General features: G+C 43.3%; 1 protein-coding gene across 1 annotated transcript in view; it reads left to right on the forward strand.

Annotated features, from left to right (window-relative positions):
- TRPC4 (transient receptor potential cation channel subfamily C member 4) overlaps positions 1-15,473 on the forward strand; it is a 368,249-nt gene that overhangs the window by 218,681 nt on the left and 134,095 nt on the right. The window contains exon 3 of the mRNA XM_044285283.1: positions 1,508-2,026. Coding sequence (XP_044141218.1) covers positions 1,508-2,026 — 519 coding nt within the window. The remainder of the gene's footprint in view (positions 1-1,507; positions 2,027-15,473) is intronic.

Raw genomic sequence — 15,473 nt, forward strand, 5'->3', positions numbered from 1 at the left:
GAGCCAGTTTCTTTGTAGCGCTTGATGGTTTTTGTGACTGCACTTGGGGACACGTTCAAAGTTTTCCCAATTTTTCGGACTGACTGACCTTCATTTCTTAAAGTAATTATGGCCACTCGTTTTCTTTACTTAGCTGCTTTTTTCTTGCCATAATACAAATTCTAACAGTCTATTCAGTAGGACTATCAGCTGTGTATCCACTTGACTTCTCCACAACGCAACTGATGGCCCCAACCCCATTTATAAGGCAATAAATCCCACTTATTAAACCTGACAGGGCACACCTGTGAAGTGAAAACCATTTCAGGTGACTACCTCTTGAAGCTTAACAAGAGAAAGCCAAGAGTAATCAAAGCAAAAGGTGGCTACTTTGAAGAACCTAGAATATGACATATTTTCAGTTGTTTCACACTTTTTTGTTATGTATATAATTCCACATGTGTTAATTCATAGTTTTGATGCCTTCAGTGTGAATCTACAATTTTCATAGTCATGAAAAGAAAACTCTTTGAATGAGAAGGTGTGTCCAAACTTTTGGTCTGTACTGTATACATATATATACAGTATATTACATTTGTCCATCACATTATACACTGCTTGTTTTCATGGTTTCAACCACCCTGCAATCCAGCACCGGTGGCCGTGCTTGTACACTATAGGAAAAAAAAGCACCTGCCTGTCTGGTGGCCGGGATCATGGGAGCGTACATATTCCGGCGTTTTTTCCTATAGTGTGCAAGTAGGGCATCGTTGCTGGATTACACGGTGGTCATAACCATGGAAACGAACAGTGTATGATGTGATGGAATGAATGAGTCCAGCCAGGGAAGGAGGCAATATGGACAATCACAATACATCGGTAAGTGCCTTGTATTAACTTTCTCTACATGATAAATACCACTTGCTGAAGTGACAAAACCCCTTTAAGTATATCTGTGGAGCCTGCTCTCCTGGAATTCATTTCAGACTAGTTAGCACAAGGAGAGGAGCCATTATAGAGTAGGGTCCCATCTAAAAAACAGGTCACCTTGCTGTGGTACATGGACACAAATTATTTTATTCATTCATATATTGAATAACTAGTTAGTTCATATATTCAATGTATGCAGAATACTGTTGGATAGTGTCTGGCTTTGTTCACATGGTGTAGTGCCTCATGGTTTTGTGCCTGTGGGTTGGTTCAGCCCAGATCAAAGAGGGCTTACCTTAACAGCAGGGACTGCTGGGTCACCCACCCTGCAGGTACTGTGTTGTGGCCAATAGTTAACTTAAAAAATGTTAATATAAAGTGGCAATGTGGGTTTATACTGTTTGATCAAAATGTGTGCTATAAATGTCATAGCAAAGTCAGTCAGTGAGTTACTTCACTTACGGACAAACCAGAAGCAAACACTTCTAGGGTAAAAATTATTTGAAAAATCATATCATTATTCTGAGAAATTCTGAAATAAAATGTAAATAAAAGATAATAATATATTAAAGATATGCAACATGTTGTTTTCTTGCAGGTTCCCCCCATACTTTTGGATAAGCAGTTCTCTGAGTTCACTCCGGACATCACCCCAATCATTTTGGCAGCTCATACAAACAATTATGAAATAATAAAGCTTCTTGTTCAAAAAGGAGTCTCGATCCCCAGGCCACACGAGGTCCGCTGTAACTGTGTGGAGTGTGTTTCTGGATCTGATGTGGACAGTTTACGGCACTCTCGATCAAGACTTAACATCTACAGGGCATTGGCGAGCCCCTCTTTAATATCACTGTCAAGTGAAGATCCTTTTCTCACAGCATTTCAACTGAGCTGGGAGCTACAAGAACTAAGCAAAGTAGAAAATGAGTTTAAATCTGAGTATGAGGAGCTATCCAAGCAATGTAAGCAATTTGCTAAGGACCTGCTGGATCAGACAAGGAGCTCAAGAGAATTGGAACTAATCCTCAATTACAGGGATGAAGGTGGAATACTGGAAGAACAGAGTGGTAATGACCTTGCCCGATTAAAATTGGCAATTAAGTATCATCAGAAAGAGGTAAGCTCTCTCTAATAATAATAATGATAATAATTATAAAATAATGTGGTTTTATTTTTAAAAAATAGATGGAGCCCATTATGTTGAGCAATCTGCACTTGCTACAGTATAACTTCATGCAATGATTGAGCCATTATGAAGTTTGTATTGAGTGAAGTGTGAGATGAGTGAAGTTTTCAAAAATTCAATTCAGACACTTTGCATGTTAAATCAGCTATATCCCGGCATGCAGGGAGAGTGTACCTCGGTGTGCATTGCAGCAACATGCTTTGCTAGTCTTTTCTGGTAGTGAAACAGTTACGGTGTGTTACAGGCATCGCTCTTAGGCTCAATTCAAACTTCACTTATTTAGTCAGTTACGGGTCAAAAACAGAACAGGTGCAGATCTTTTCAAGATACCTTATCTGAGAGTAAGATTGGCTCCTGATTGACCCCAATAACAGTAGTATTAGACAGCTAATTCAGCCCAATCTGGGAATCAAGGCACTTATCTATTTAACAAGGCGGACACCTTAATAATTGTTAAATGAAAATGCTTATTCACCCCAATTTGAGAATCAAGGCATAATAGAATTGCTTATCTATTTAACTAGATGGGCACCCCAATAACAGTAGAATTAGACAGGTTATTCATCCTAAATTTGAGAATCAAGGAGTAATGGAATTGCTTATCTTTTAAAGTGGACACTGTTGTATTAGAAAGCTCTGTGCCCTACACAGGGATTTATGCAAAGTGGGCTGTGTCCTATAGATCCCTTCAGCTTCCGATTACAGTGCCTGCACTGTCCCTACAGTTGGTATCAACTCTACCTATGATCTCCCTACACTGTCCCTGCAGTCTCCCTATCCAATATTCCACAATTAAAGATTTCTTGAAAAATGTCCCTAGCACTTGTCAAGTCTCTCTATGTTCAGCTCAAAGTGAAATGGTTGACACCGCATGGAGTGAGACATCACAGGGGCTGGCTAGCTACTGACTGGCTTTATGCATGGCATTATGGGTGCTCTCATGTCCCCGGGTTTCTTAATTTCACTTTGCAACACGTGTAGCCATCATTTTAGGAAAAAACAATTCATTACCATGAAGCGCAAGGAAATTCAGTTTAGTGTTTTCCCACATTCCTATATTTCATTTATAACATGTGTATTATTAATTGGATATCACAACAGATTAAATATTTATTTATAGACTGTGATCTATTATTATGCTGTCACAATAGAGGTTGTCTTTATAGGTTGCTGCATATTGTGATGATGTCACAAAAAGGTTTTCTTTTTTCCAAGGAGACATTTTATTGCTATGATGTCACATTGTGACAAATTAACTTTATATATTTATTGTGATGACATAACAATGCAATTTGTCTTCTTTAAAAAGTATCCTATTTGGATATCACAATAGGCTGTTGTATGTCTTCATTTATAGGCTGTGATATATTGTTATGATATATCGTTAGAGTTTGTATTTACTCCAAGGCAGTGGTGGTTTTGGACACTACGCAAATCACAGCATTGTGTTGGACCCCTGAGTCAGCAGGGTCCCTTGCTGCTCCTTGCAGCAGGGCTTTGATGTAAGCAGTTCCTGCTCTATTCTATGGAGTCTGGTGCTGTAAGGAGTCCATGCTCCTTTCTATAGCGTCCTAGTCCTATCTGAGTCCATCAAGGAGGAAGCCCTGGAGGAAGGACCCTTCAACATTCTGACAGTGCTTTGGGATACCCCTACCCCCTATATTTAACTTTTACTTTGTCTTGTCCATCTATATGCCAGTGCATTGTATGTTTTTTTTAAAGGATAAAAGCAAAAGTATATATTTTTGCAATTACAAAGTATATATATATATATATATATATATATATATATATATATATATATGGCGCAAAATAAATGGTAATGAATTATTTTTTGCTAAATACTTTATGAAATGAATATCCCTGTAATATCCTGCTGAAAATATTCCACTTTCAATATATATTATATACACAAGTGTATTGTCCTGCATAGAAGGCTGGTACTCCCAGTCTTGTCTTCCTTGGACAGGTGGTACTCCCATTAAGGCCCCTTTCATACAAGTGAGGTTTCCACACGGGTGCAATGAGTGAAGTGACCACATAGGTCCTGCACTGAATCCTGACCCATTGATTTCAATGGGTCTGTGCACAAGCATTGTTTTTCATGCATCATTCCTGTGTTGCGTGAGAATCACAAGAGTTTTTCACGTAGCCAGTGTATGGGACTTCTGTGAAGAATGCATTGCATCTGGATGAAATGTTGTGGTAAATCTTCAGTTTTTTTTCACGCGCGTGAAAAACGCATCAAAACTGATAGCATCTGACTGAAAAAAACTGAAACACTGAACTCAATTGCAGACAAAAGTGACTGAACTTGCTTGCAAAATGGTGTGAGTTTCACTGAACACATCCTGAGCCAATCGGTCACGCTCTTGTGATAGTGGCATTAAAGGGATTCTGTCACCAGGTTTTACCCCTTTAAGATAAAAATATGGTTATGTTCAGGGTGCCTTCACGATTCCTAATGTGGTCTTATAAATGTAATCTGTAGGCTCATTTTGCTAAAAAAAAAAACGCTATTACTAACCTGTCAGTCAAAAAAATAAGGTGCCCAAGGGGATGTAAATGGATCCAAGCTGCCGGCCGCACCCGCCGCCGTTCATGCCCAGCGCCGCCTTTCCTGACCTCAGCGCCGCCTCATAATCTTCTGTGATGCCTCCCGCTCTCCCTCCCCCTCCTTCTGCTGTAACATCGCTGTGACGCCTCCCCCCTCCTCCTGCTGTAACATCGCTGTGACGCCTTCCCCCTCCTCCTGCTGTAACATCGCTGTGACGCCTCCCGCTCTCCCTCCCTCCCCCCCTCCTCCTCCTCCTGCTGTAACATTGCGATGTTACAGCAGGAGGAGGAGGGAGGGAGAGCGGGAGGCGTCACAGCGATGTTACAGCAGGAGGAGGGGGGAGGCGTCACAGCGATGTTACAGCAGGAGGAGGGGGGAGGCGTCACAGCGATGTTAAAGCAGAAGGAGGGGGAGGGAGAGCGGGAGGCGTCACAGAAGATTATGAGGCGGCGCTGAGGTCGGGAAAGGCGGCGCTGGGCACAAACAGCGGCAGGTGCGGCCGGCAGCTTGGACCCATTTACATCCCCTTGGGCACCTTATTTTTTTGACTGACAGGTTAGTAATAGCGTTTTTTTTAGCAAAATGAGCCGACAGATAAAAAATTTTAAGACCACATTAGGAATCGTGAAGGCACCCTGAACATAAGCATATTTTTATCTTAAAGGGGTGAAACCTGGTGACAGAATCCCTTTAAAGTAGATCAGGATGGTGATGGTTGTAGTAATATCACATCCAGCTGTTAGAATTCTATCTCCTATATAGTACACTATACATACAGTGGCAAAGTACACTGCCCTCTCCAGTACTGTTCTCTGTGGCGCTGGTCCAGTATTCCTGCAGCTGTTTCTTTTCAAACAGCAGCATTGACATGCTTGAATTTAGCACCTCAGCACAGCAGCCAATGTGGACCACTGAGGACAGTGATTGGCTGCAGCGGTCACGTGCATCATCAGGGTACATCACCCCTGTTCTTTGAAAACAAACAGTGGCAGGAGTACTGGACCAACGCCACAGAGAACAGTGCCTGAGAAATGGGTGTCACAGTCCCGCCTGTGACAGGGACTAGAAGATCGAAGAGACTGGCTGCACGTGATTGACAGCCTCTTTGGTTTCACTTTTCTGTGTTGTTGCTGGGGATGACTACACCTCTTGTCTCAGGTGTAGCTTAAGTGGTCATTCCTTCTACTCTATTTAGTCTGGCCTTGCCCATCATACTAAGAGCCTGTGTGCCCGCCCCCTCTCTCTCCTCTGGCTGCCTTGGCTCCTGTGAGGGATCGCTAATGCGCAATCCTTACCAGTGCAGGCAGCCGTGCAAAAAGATTCAATGGTGTGCCCGCTCCCTCCCTGTGATCAAGTGTGCTGGTTCCCCTGCCTTTGCGTCTGGCGATCTGGCAGTCTCAGGAAGTTACCATTTCCCTACGCCACCGGCCATCAGAAACAAAACCACCCCCAGGAACATCACAAAGTAAATCATTGTCCGTCATATAGATATAGCTGTAATATAACCTAGATATATGTAACTAAGCTATATAAGAGCTATATGTATCTAAGCTATATGTATATGTCATATAGCTTAGATACATATAGCTGTCATACAGATATAGCTGTGATATAACTTAGATATATGTAACTAAGCTATATGACAGCTATTACTATCTAAGCTATATTTATGTAAGAATCTGAAGGACCAATTGTAACACACTGACATTGGCCCACAGAAAAAAACAGGCCAAAGTTTTTTACGCATCCAAAAGCAGCGTTGTTTTCCTTGCCTGAATTGCATTAATTGCCGTTATATGCAAAAAGGCAATAGTTTCACTCATCCTACAACTCTTAAAAAATATTCCATTAAGCATTACATGACTTGTGAGATGACCTTTGTTGTCTATGTGCTCTGGTGCCCTTGCAATTTGCTGTACATAGGGGAGACCTCTCTTGATTTCAAAACTCGCTTCAACCAGCATCGGTACACCATCCATAAGAAACGGATGGATCTTCCGGTAACAAAACACTTTTCGTAATTTAATCATAAAGAGAGTGATCTAAAATGCATATTGATTGATCATGTTCCTATTTCTCGGATAGGTTGCAATAGGATTTTATCCTTAAAAAAACGTGAACTGTATTGGATTGCCACTCTGAAGTTTTTGAGACCTAATGGGTTGAATGTGGATTTCAGACCTGGTATTTTTACATAACCTTTTTTGGAGTACATTGCTGCCTATATTTTGCCTCTTCTTGTTTTTAATTTATCTGGATGGTGTGTGGAGTTGGGAGCTGCCTGACCAGCATAGACGAACTTCATACTGGAAGGATTCTGTACATGACAAATATATATATATATATATATATATATATATATATTATTTTTTATTTTATTTTTTATTTTATTTTTTAGCAATTGATCATATTGTGTAGTTGATGTCATACAAAGTTGCTTTACTTATTTATTACAAATAAAGTTTTGGTATTTATTTGAGGGATTGGAGATTGTCTTGGGCCTCAATATTTATTCACTTTTTTCTATTATTACTTTTCCATATGTCATGGTGGTTCACACTGGCTGCACACACAGCAGTGAACACTCATGTGTGGTCTACTGGTTGCTGCTGACATCTTTTCCGCATTACAATGACAGGAAGTTGTCGGATAGCTTCACTAAAAATACTAACATTCTATTTATTTTGTATTTTATTTATCTGGCTTTATGGATTTAATCTCAGACTGTGTATCCTTTGAGGGGGATGTCGACCTGGGGGGCGATCCTCTTCATGGTGGTGCGGTGTTGTGGGAGCTGCATTGTCACCGCCAAGCAAGCTTGATGCTTGATGGGGCCCAGACAGTTTTTATCCTGTGTTCTTCATATATGGATACTTACCATTTTGTTGGGAGTAGTTGGTATATATTTGTATGTAGATTAACTGTACAATTGTCAATTTGTATCTTAACATATCGCTGCTGCAGTTTGCCTTTTTGGTCTAGTTGGGGTCTCTGCATAATGTGCTGTGAGCTAGGCATCCAAATTATATGGTGTAAGTCCTGCCTCGTTTGCACTTAGCAGGGTCTCGTCCATTACCAATTGGGCGCTTGCAGCGTTGTAGGCAGAGATTTATATTGAGTTATATATGCTGCTCCGTTTGTTTACTTAGTTTCTGTGGTGATGGCGATCATGTGTCTTTTTGATCACATGACCGCATACTTCACTTACCAGATTTTGTTGTTCGTGGCATCTCTAAGGAGTGAGCATCATGTGACTTGTTATGTATCACATGATCGCTCTCTCCTCGTTTGGTTTCCTGACACGCGCAATCACTTTACCGGGACGCCAAGCCACATGTGCAACTCCATGCTGGGCAGGTACAGTTCCCATTTCCTTCCACCAATCCAGGAATGTTTTTAATCAACACAGATAATCTGGCATATATGTATGTAATTTACTAATTATATAACACTATGGCTTATTTATGATTATATGCTCTTTTTATGGATTTATATATTGCACATATAATTATGTGTAGATTGTTTATATCACTGATTATATTTTATTATGGATTGTTTGACTTTTTATAGTGTATTTTTGACACAGTTGCACATTGAAGGTTAATTATTCTATTTATTCAATTATGTATGTTGGCAGTATTTATATCTGCATGTTTGCACCATTGTATTGTCATTGCTTGAAAAAGGTTCCATTGTGAGGACCAAAACGTTGCACCTGGTGTAATAAACACATTATTTATTTTTTGGAAATGCCGTGGAATTTTTTATTTTTATATTAATCTGGATGTGGCCGCTGGCACTCCGGTTTCTACCTTGTCTGCAGTGCTGCCCAGCCTATTTCTTTTAGGCTATATGACAGCTATATGTATCTAAGCTATATGACTGCTATATGTATCTAAGCTATATGACAGCTATATGTATCTAAGCTATATGGCAGCTATATGTATCTAAGCTATATGACAGATACATATTGATTCAGGTGCTCTATATACCTGTTTCCACAAAATACTGATTAAGGGGTTCTATATGCCTGGTTCCACAAATACTGCTCTACTCTAGGGACTTTGGCACAGGGTCATTTTGTAAATGACAGACAGACAGAGGAAAAGGGCAGACCGTTCCGCATGGGTTTTAGAGGTTGGGCAGGTGCACCAGGCCCGAGCCTAAGTGGGAAGTTGGAGAAGATGCGTGCAATTAGGTTAAAGGCCGCACCAGAGTAAGTTAAGTGGCTAACTCAGTCTTCTGCTTCTGCACCCATCACATCCTCTGTATCTGCACCCTCCTCACTCTCTGCTGTGTGCACCCCCAACGACACCACCATCACAACCACCACCACCATAGCCCCCCCACTCAAATTATTTTCCCATTCATTCCCAGACTTTACTGATGCGCCGCCATTCTTGGCATTGGATGATGAAGAGGAGGTAGCAACAGCCACCACCCAGGGATCTGATGACAGTACCCATATCAGCCCAAGGAGGATGGTCCCTGCTGTTGCTGCCTACTCCAAGATCTCTAATGTCAGTGGTGGTGAAGGTGACGATGATGACGTGTCGATGGACGTCATGTGGGTGCCAACAAGAGAGGAAGAGGAGCGGAGTACAGAGGGAGAAACGGAGCAGCAGATAGGCAGGAGAAGCAGGCAGAACTTGCAGTGCACAGGAGGCAAAAAGCATACTGCAAATGTATCTGGAGTGAGCCATCCACCATGCACGGTCACATCTTGCGCTCCCAGGATGCTGGCACATGGCTCTGTCGTATGGGCTTTTTTAACGTGTCAGCTGCTGACAATAGTGTTGCCATCTGCTGCCTGTGCTGTCAACGCATAAGTCGCGGTAAGCCCTCACCTAGGGACGACCGTCTTAAGAAGGCACCTGGCCTCCCATCCCCGAGCCCAGTGGGAGCAACACGTCCTGCCTTTTCTCCTTCTCCTCCCATTTGTCCTCCACTCCACCTTCCACCGTGCCGTCGTCGCATTCATCTGGCAGAAAACGTGCTTCCGTGGCCTAAATCTTTGAGCATAAAAAGTTGATAACGCCGGATAACCCTTGTGGCGAAACCAACCTCGCCACAGTGTTTTGGAGGGGGCTGTTTGCCAGCCTCCTGCCCTGGGATTATGGTCCCTTAAGTTATTGGGTCTTAAGGCACTTGGGACTGAGCCCTCTGTCCCTGGATTGCATCATTTGCCTTACTTGCTTGGATTTTACTATTCCCATGGTGAGAACAATGGATGAAGCACATGGTGAGAACAATAGATAGCGGCCATTTTAACTCACAGACCACTGTTTGACCCTCAACACGGAGACTTGTCTCGTTATTGGGGGGATTCCCTGTATGCTGTTAGAGACTGATTGCCAGGAGTGTAAGCTGATTGTATGCTTTTCCTGTTCGTCTGCTGGCAGCTATTCGCGAGGTTCCAGTTTGGAGTGCTATTTTGTATCCAGTTCGGGAGTTTGGTGTTCTGCAGTAGCTGTGCCTGTCTCTCAGAAAGGGGCATATCGCCTAAATGGATTTTAACCCCTTGTCTGCTGAAACGGTCCGTTACAATTCAACGGCTGACCGCTGGTTTGTCGGAAATGCTAGCCTACCAACTGCTGCCATATAAACTGGTGGACTCGGAGGACTTTCAAAAATTGGCCATTGGCACACCGCAATTAGAAGGTCCCCGGAAGTAAATATTTCTCCCAGAAGGGCATCCCAGAGCTATATGGCCACGTTCAGCGGCAAGTGAATATATCTCTGGCACACATTGTTAGTGCCAAGATAGATATGACCCCAGACACGTGGTCTAGCAAAAACAGGCAGGGAAGGTACATAACTTTCACTGCCCACTGGGTGAAACTTCTGACGGCCGTCAAGCATATAACCCGTGGCACCCGTGTGGATTTGGTGTTACCGCCACGGATTGCATGCAGGCCTGCCTCTTCTTCTCCTCATCCTACTCCATCCTCTGTCTCCTCCTCGGCTGACTTCTCCTTTTCCACTGCTACCACCTCTTCCGCTGCACCCCCAAGCTCCTCAGAACCTATTCAACGTACCAGGTGAGACGTTGCCATGCTGTGCTGCGGCTGTTGTGCCTGGAAGCCACTGTGCACTGCTTTCATCTCTGTTGTCACAGGCCAATCAGTGGCTAACCCCGCTCAATTTGACTAATTGGTAAAGTGGTGTGCGACAACGGTGCCAATCTGCTGAGCGCACTGAAACACACGTCCTGAACTTAGTCGTGCAGCGATTCGTTGCCAAATACCCCGGGGGCCAGAACGTCTTGCGGCAGGCCAGGAATATCTCTGGCAATTTTAGAAGATCTTTAAGTGACCATGGCTCGCCTTGCTGACGTTCAGCGGCGACACCACCTGCCCATCAGATGTCTGATTTGTAACAGCCCGACGCGCTGGAACTCCACCTTGTGTATGCTTGATATGCTGCTCCAACAGCAACATTAACGACTAACTGTACGAACTCTGTGGCAAGTCAGATAAGATAAGATGCCTTTATTGTCACTGTACAATACAATGAATACAATGTACAATACAATGATATGTTGTTTGGAGCAATCCTAGATGCCATGAACAGAGGTACAAAGAACTGACATTTAAATTAAAGTATTATAATAGAACAAAGAAACACATTGCCCTAGAAAGCGTTACTAATCACAGTTCACAGCATATATATAGCAAGAGCAAAGTAGGAAGGGCTTATGAATATATATGCAAACTAATTTAGAGACCACTGCAGGCAAGAGATCATCATCACGAATGCAGCAGTCACTTTCAGTCTGTGGCAGTTTCTATCCTAGGAAGGGGCAATAGTCTCTGAGCATTTAGGAGACTGATTGCTTTGGGATAAAAGCTGTTCTTCAGCCTAGTGGTGCGGGAATTTAATGCTCTAAGACGCCTACCGGAAGGTAGAGGAGTGAAAAGGCTGTGGCCGGGGTGAGTTGAATCCCCGCAGATAATCTTTGCCCTGTTGCTGCAACGAGCAGTGAAGATGTCACCCAGTGATGGTAACTGAGTGCCAGTGATTCTTCCAGCCATTCTGATGATGCGCTTGAGGGTCTTCTTGCCCTCAGAAGAGCAGCCGCAGTACCACACTGTAATGCAGTATGTGATAACAGATTCTATGGTGCACCTGTAAAAATTGACTAGCAGCTGTTTTGGGAGTTGTGCTTTCTTCAGACTCCATAGAAAATTAAGCCTCTGAAGGCCTTTTTTTGGTAATTTCTGTTGTGTTTTTTATCCATGACAGGTCATGACTAATATGAACTCCCAAGAATCTGAAACTTTGAACTATCTCCACGTTTCCAGCATTTATACTAATGGAATGGTTTCCCTTTCGTTTCTTCTTCCTAAAATCCAGAATCAGCCCCTTTGTTTTCTTGGTATTGAGTATGAGGTTGTTGTTCTTACTCCTTCTCTCTAGGTTCTCAACCTCTTTCCTATAGGCTGTTTCATTATTGTTGGAGATTAGGCCTATAACGGTTGTGTCATCTGCACATTTTATAATTGTATTGGTATTGTGAATATGTTTGCAGTCATTTGCGAAGAGGGAGTAAAGGAAAGGGCTCAACACACAGCCTTGCGGTACCCCAGTGTTTAGTGTTAAGGATGAAGAGTGCTTGCTCATGCGTACGATTTGTGGTCTTTTTGTAAGAAAATCCAGTATCCAGTTGCACAGGTGTGAGCTGAGATCCAAGTTGTTCAGTTTTGTTGCTAACTTGTTTGGAGGGATGGTGTTAAAGATGGAGCTATAATCAATGAAAAGCATCCGCACATAGATGTCTCTCTGCTCCAGGTGTGACAGCGCAGTGTAAAGGGTAAGTGAGACAGCATCCTCAGTTGACCTATGTGCTATGTAAGCAAACTGGTATTGGTCCTTGGAGGTGCAGATCTTGCTTTTCATGTGCCCGTGGACAAGTTCTTCAAAGCACTTTATAACGATAGGAAGTGAGAGCCACCGGGCAATAACCACTTAAAGGGGTTGTCCAAGTTATATTTATTGATGACCTATCCTCAGGATAGGTCATCAATATCAGATCGGCGGGGGTCCAACACCAGGCACCCCCTCCGATCAGCTGTTTAAAGAGGAAGGCTTCATTTCAATAGGAAGGCTTGGGTGTAATTACACCTGCTCACCACTGCAGATGCAACGGCTAGAAGGTAAACAGTAAAGAGGAGGCAGCGCTGACACCGCGCGCGCCTTCTCTTCAAACAGCTGTTCGAAGGGGGTGCCGGGTGTCAGACCCCCGCCGATCTGATATTGATGATCTATCCTGAGGATAGGTCATGAATAAATATAACTTGGACAACCCCTTTAAGGTCTTCACCCCTGCCTGTTTTGGAAATTGGGAAAATTGTGGAGGACTTTATGCAAGTCGAGACAATGGCCTGCTCTAGTCAGCTGTTAAATATATTGGTAAACACTGTTTTCAGCTGTTTAGCACAGTTTTTTAGGACCTTTCCAGGAACTTCATCTGGCCAACTGCTTTGTGGGGATTAATGTGGCTTAAAGGGTTTCTACCACCAGAAATACTGTCAAGTAGCTGACTGACATTAGCGATGCGCTAATGTTAGCACTACGTAACAGTATGTTTTTTACGTTTCTCCCTGCAAGCCATTTTGGTAAAAAAAAGCACTTTTATGCCCATTTTAACTCATGTGCTCTCAGCATCAAGGAACATGATGCAGCCTCTTGCTGGGCTAATTTAATGATAGACAGCTCATTGTCTTTGTCAAATAGTGCAAAAAAATGATTTAGGTCATCAAGAGAGAAAGAATTTCCACTGTTGATAGAACAGGTGTTGCTCTTTTAATTCGTAATGGACTTGAAACCCAGGTTCTGGGAGCTTGGTTTCTTTTCACTGCGCCAGTGGCTGCTCATCCACGATGCATGCAGACTCATAATGTACATTATGCCTTCTTTCTGGAGCGTGCATTGCGTTGTGTCATTGTGTGAACTGAGAGCAAGGCAGGTGGTTTGACTCCGCAACCAGAAAAGAGTGCGTACGCAGAAGTCAAGATTAAGACAATTGCATTTACTATAAATTAATAAAAGCAGGTTAACAGTGAAGTTACAGAGGTAAAGACAAGCAAAATATTCAAAACAGTATAAACAATACAAGTCAAATACTGCAACAATTTTCACCTTTGCTGTGTCCGTATTCGCAGTGCGGACACTAAGAAACAACAGTCTCAGGAACTATCCCTAACTGACCCTAACTTTCAAGCGGGTGCGCACCCCCCTTATCCCAGTGGTCCAAGTGGACCTCTTACAATTTGTGGAAGTGCACGGTGGGGCCCGATGTCGTCCTTTTCCTTTAACCAGCGCAGGATCCGCAACAAAGAAGTCCTCCTCAGCAGGCCGAGAAAACCAGATGAATATAATCCAGAATTTTACAGTTACTGTCCGGTACCTCGACAGCACTGTGAGTCTCTTTACTGCTTGGGGCAATCCACTCAGCCCAATGTCGGCTCCACAGGTTAGTTGCTGCACACAGTCCTTTTAACTTGGCTTCACTAAATGCACGGTTTCTTTATACTCCATCCGTCTCTAGACTGAAGTTCACACAGCTTGGCTGCACAGGAAAGTCCTTTAGTATCTCCACACACGTCTTACACAGCACAGAACTTGTTTTCTATCTTGCCAATATGGCAGCCGTTATAGTTCCAGTCTTTCTTCCTCTTTCTTCCTGCTCACACTGAGGCAGGCTGACATCATAAGGGGCGTGTCACTTCAACACTTAACTGCTGCCTTAAAGAGCCAGTATCACATTAATACACTTTCTCTATGGTAAACTTCAATGCAAATTGGTCCTATGCTGCCATCTACTGACCAAACGAATACTGCAGGCATTTACATTTATCTGTATTACTGAAATAGCATTATACATTAAATTTTAACACAGTTTACCAGGATAATGAAACTTAGAGACATTACATGACTGTTTCTTACATATTCCCCCCCACTTTAAGATTGGCAGTCCCTGCCAATGACTGAATATCAAGAGGGCTGTACTCTTATATGTAGAGTGGTAATGTACCGTTGTATGGCAGGCCAAATAAACTCGTCCTGCGCATACCGAACAGGGGGAATGCCAGCATTTGGTCTAGTGGTGCATCTGAGAACCACTGGTATACTCTGGGGTACTGTAGCCATAGGCTGAGAAGGACCAGCAGACTCCGCACCAGAGGGGGCACAGGCTGGGGGCACAATAGTCACAGGTGGAACATCCTCAGGAGTGGAGATTGGCCAACAATCATCTTCATCATCGTAAGCCCATTCCACACCACCAGTCTCGGACTGTGGGAGCTCGTTGACATTATCAGTTCCATCACAATTTGCTTCTTCAGATTGACACAGGCGCAACATATTTCTGTGAAGTACTCGGACACAATCAGTTCCTTCCTTCTGGACTTCGTACACAGGCCCATTTGCATACTTGCGGGCAACTACACGATACGGCACAGCCTCCCACCTGCTTTCCAATTTTCCTTGAGGCTTCTTGACACGTACCAGCACCAGGTCACCTGGCTGCAATGGTGCCCTTTGCACCGGGGTCTTATCAGGATGAGAATTTTCTTGCAGACGCTGTCGCACCAATCGATGTCTCAAGTCTCTGCCGGTGTGCTCGCACCCAGGAGGCTGGATCTCTTGGAGGGAACCCATCCACATCATTTAACTGTAACTCTCCGACACTTCGCCCAGACCGTCCAAAGAGGAGAGTATAAGGAGAATACCCCGTTGTAGAATGGACCTGATTGTTATAGGCCCACACCATCTCAGACAAGAACTGAGGCCACTGTAACTTCTTGTCCTCCTCCAAAG

The sequence above is a fragment of the Bufo gargarizans genome, chromosome 3, assembly GCF_014858855.1.
Source record: "Bufo gargarizans isolate SCDJY-AF-19 chromosome 3, ASM1485885v1, whole genome shotgun sequence".
Lineage (NCBI taxonomy): Eukaryota > Metazoa > Chordata > Amphibia > Anura > Bufonidae > Bufo > Bufo gargarizans.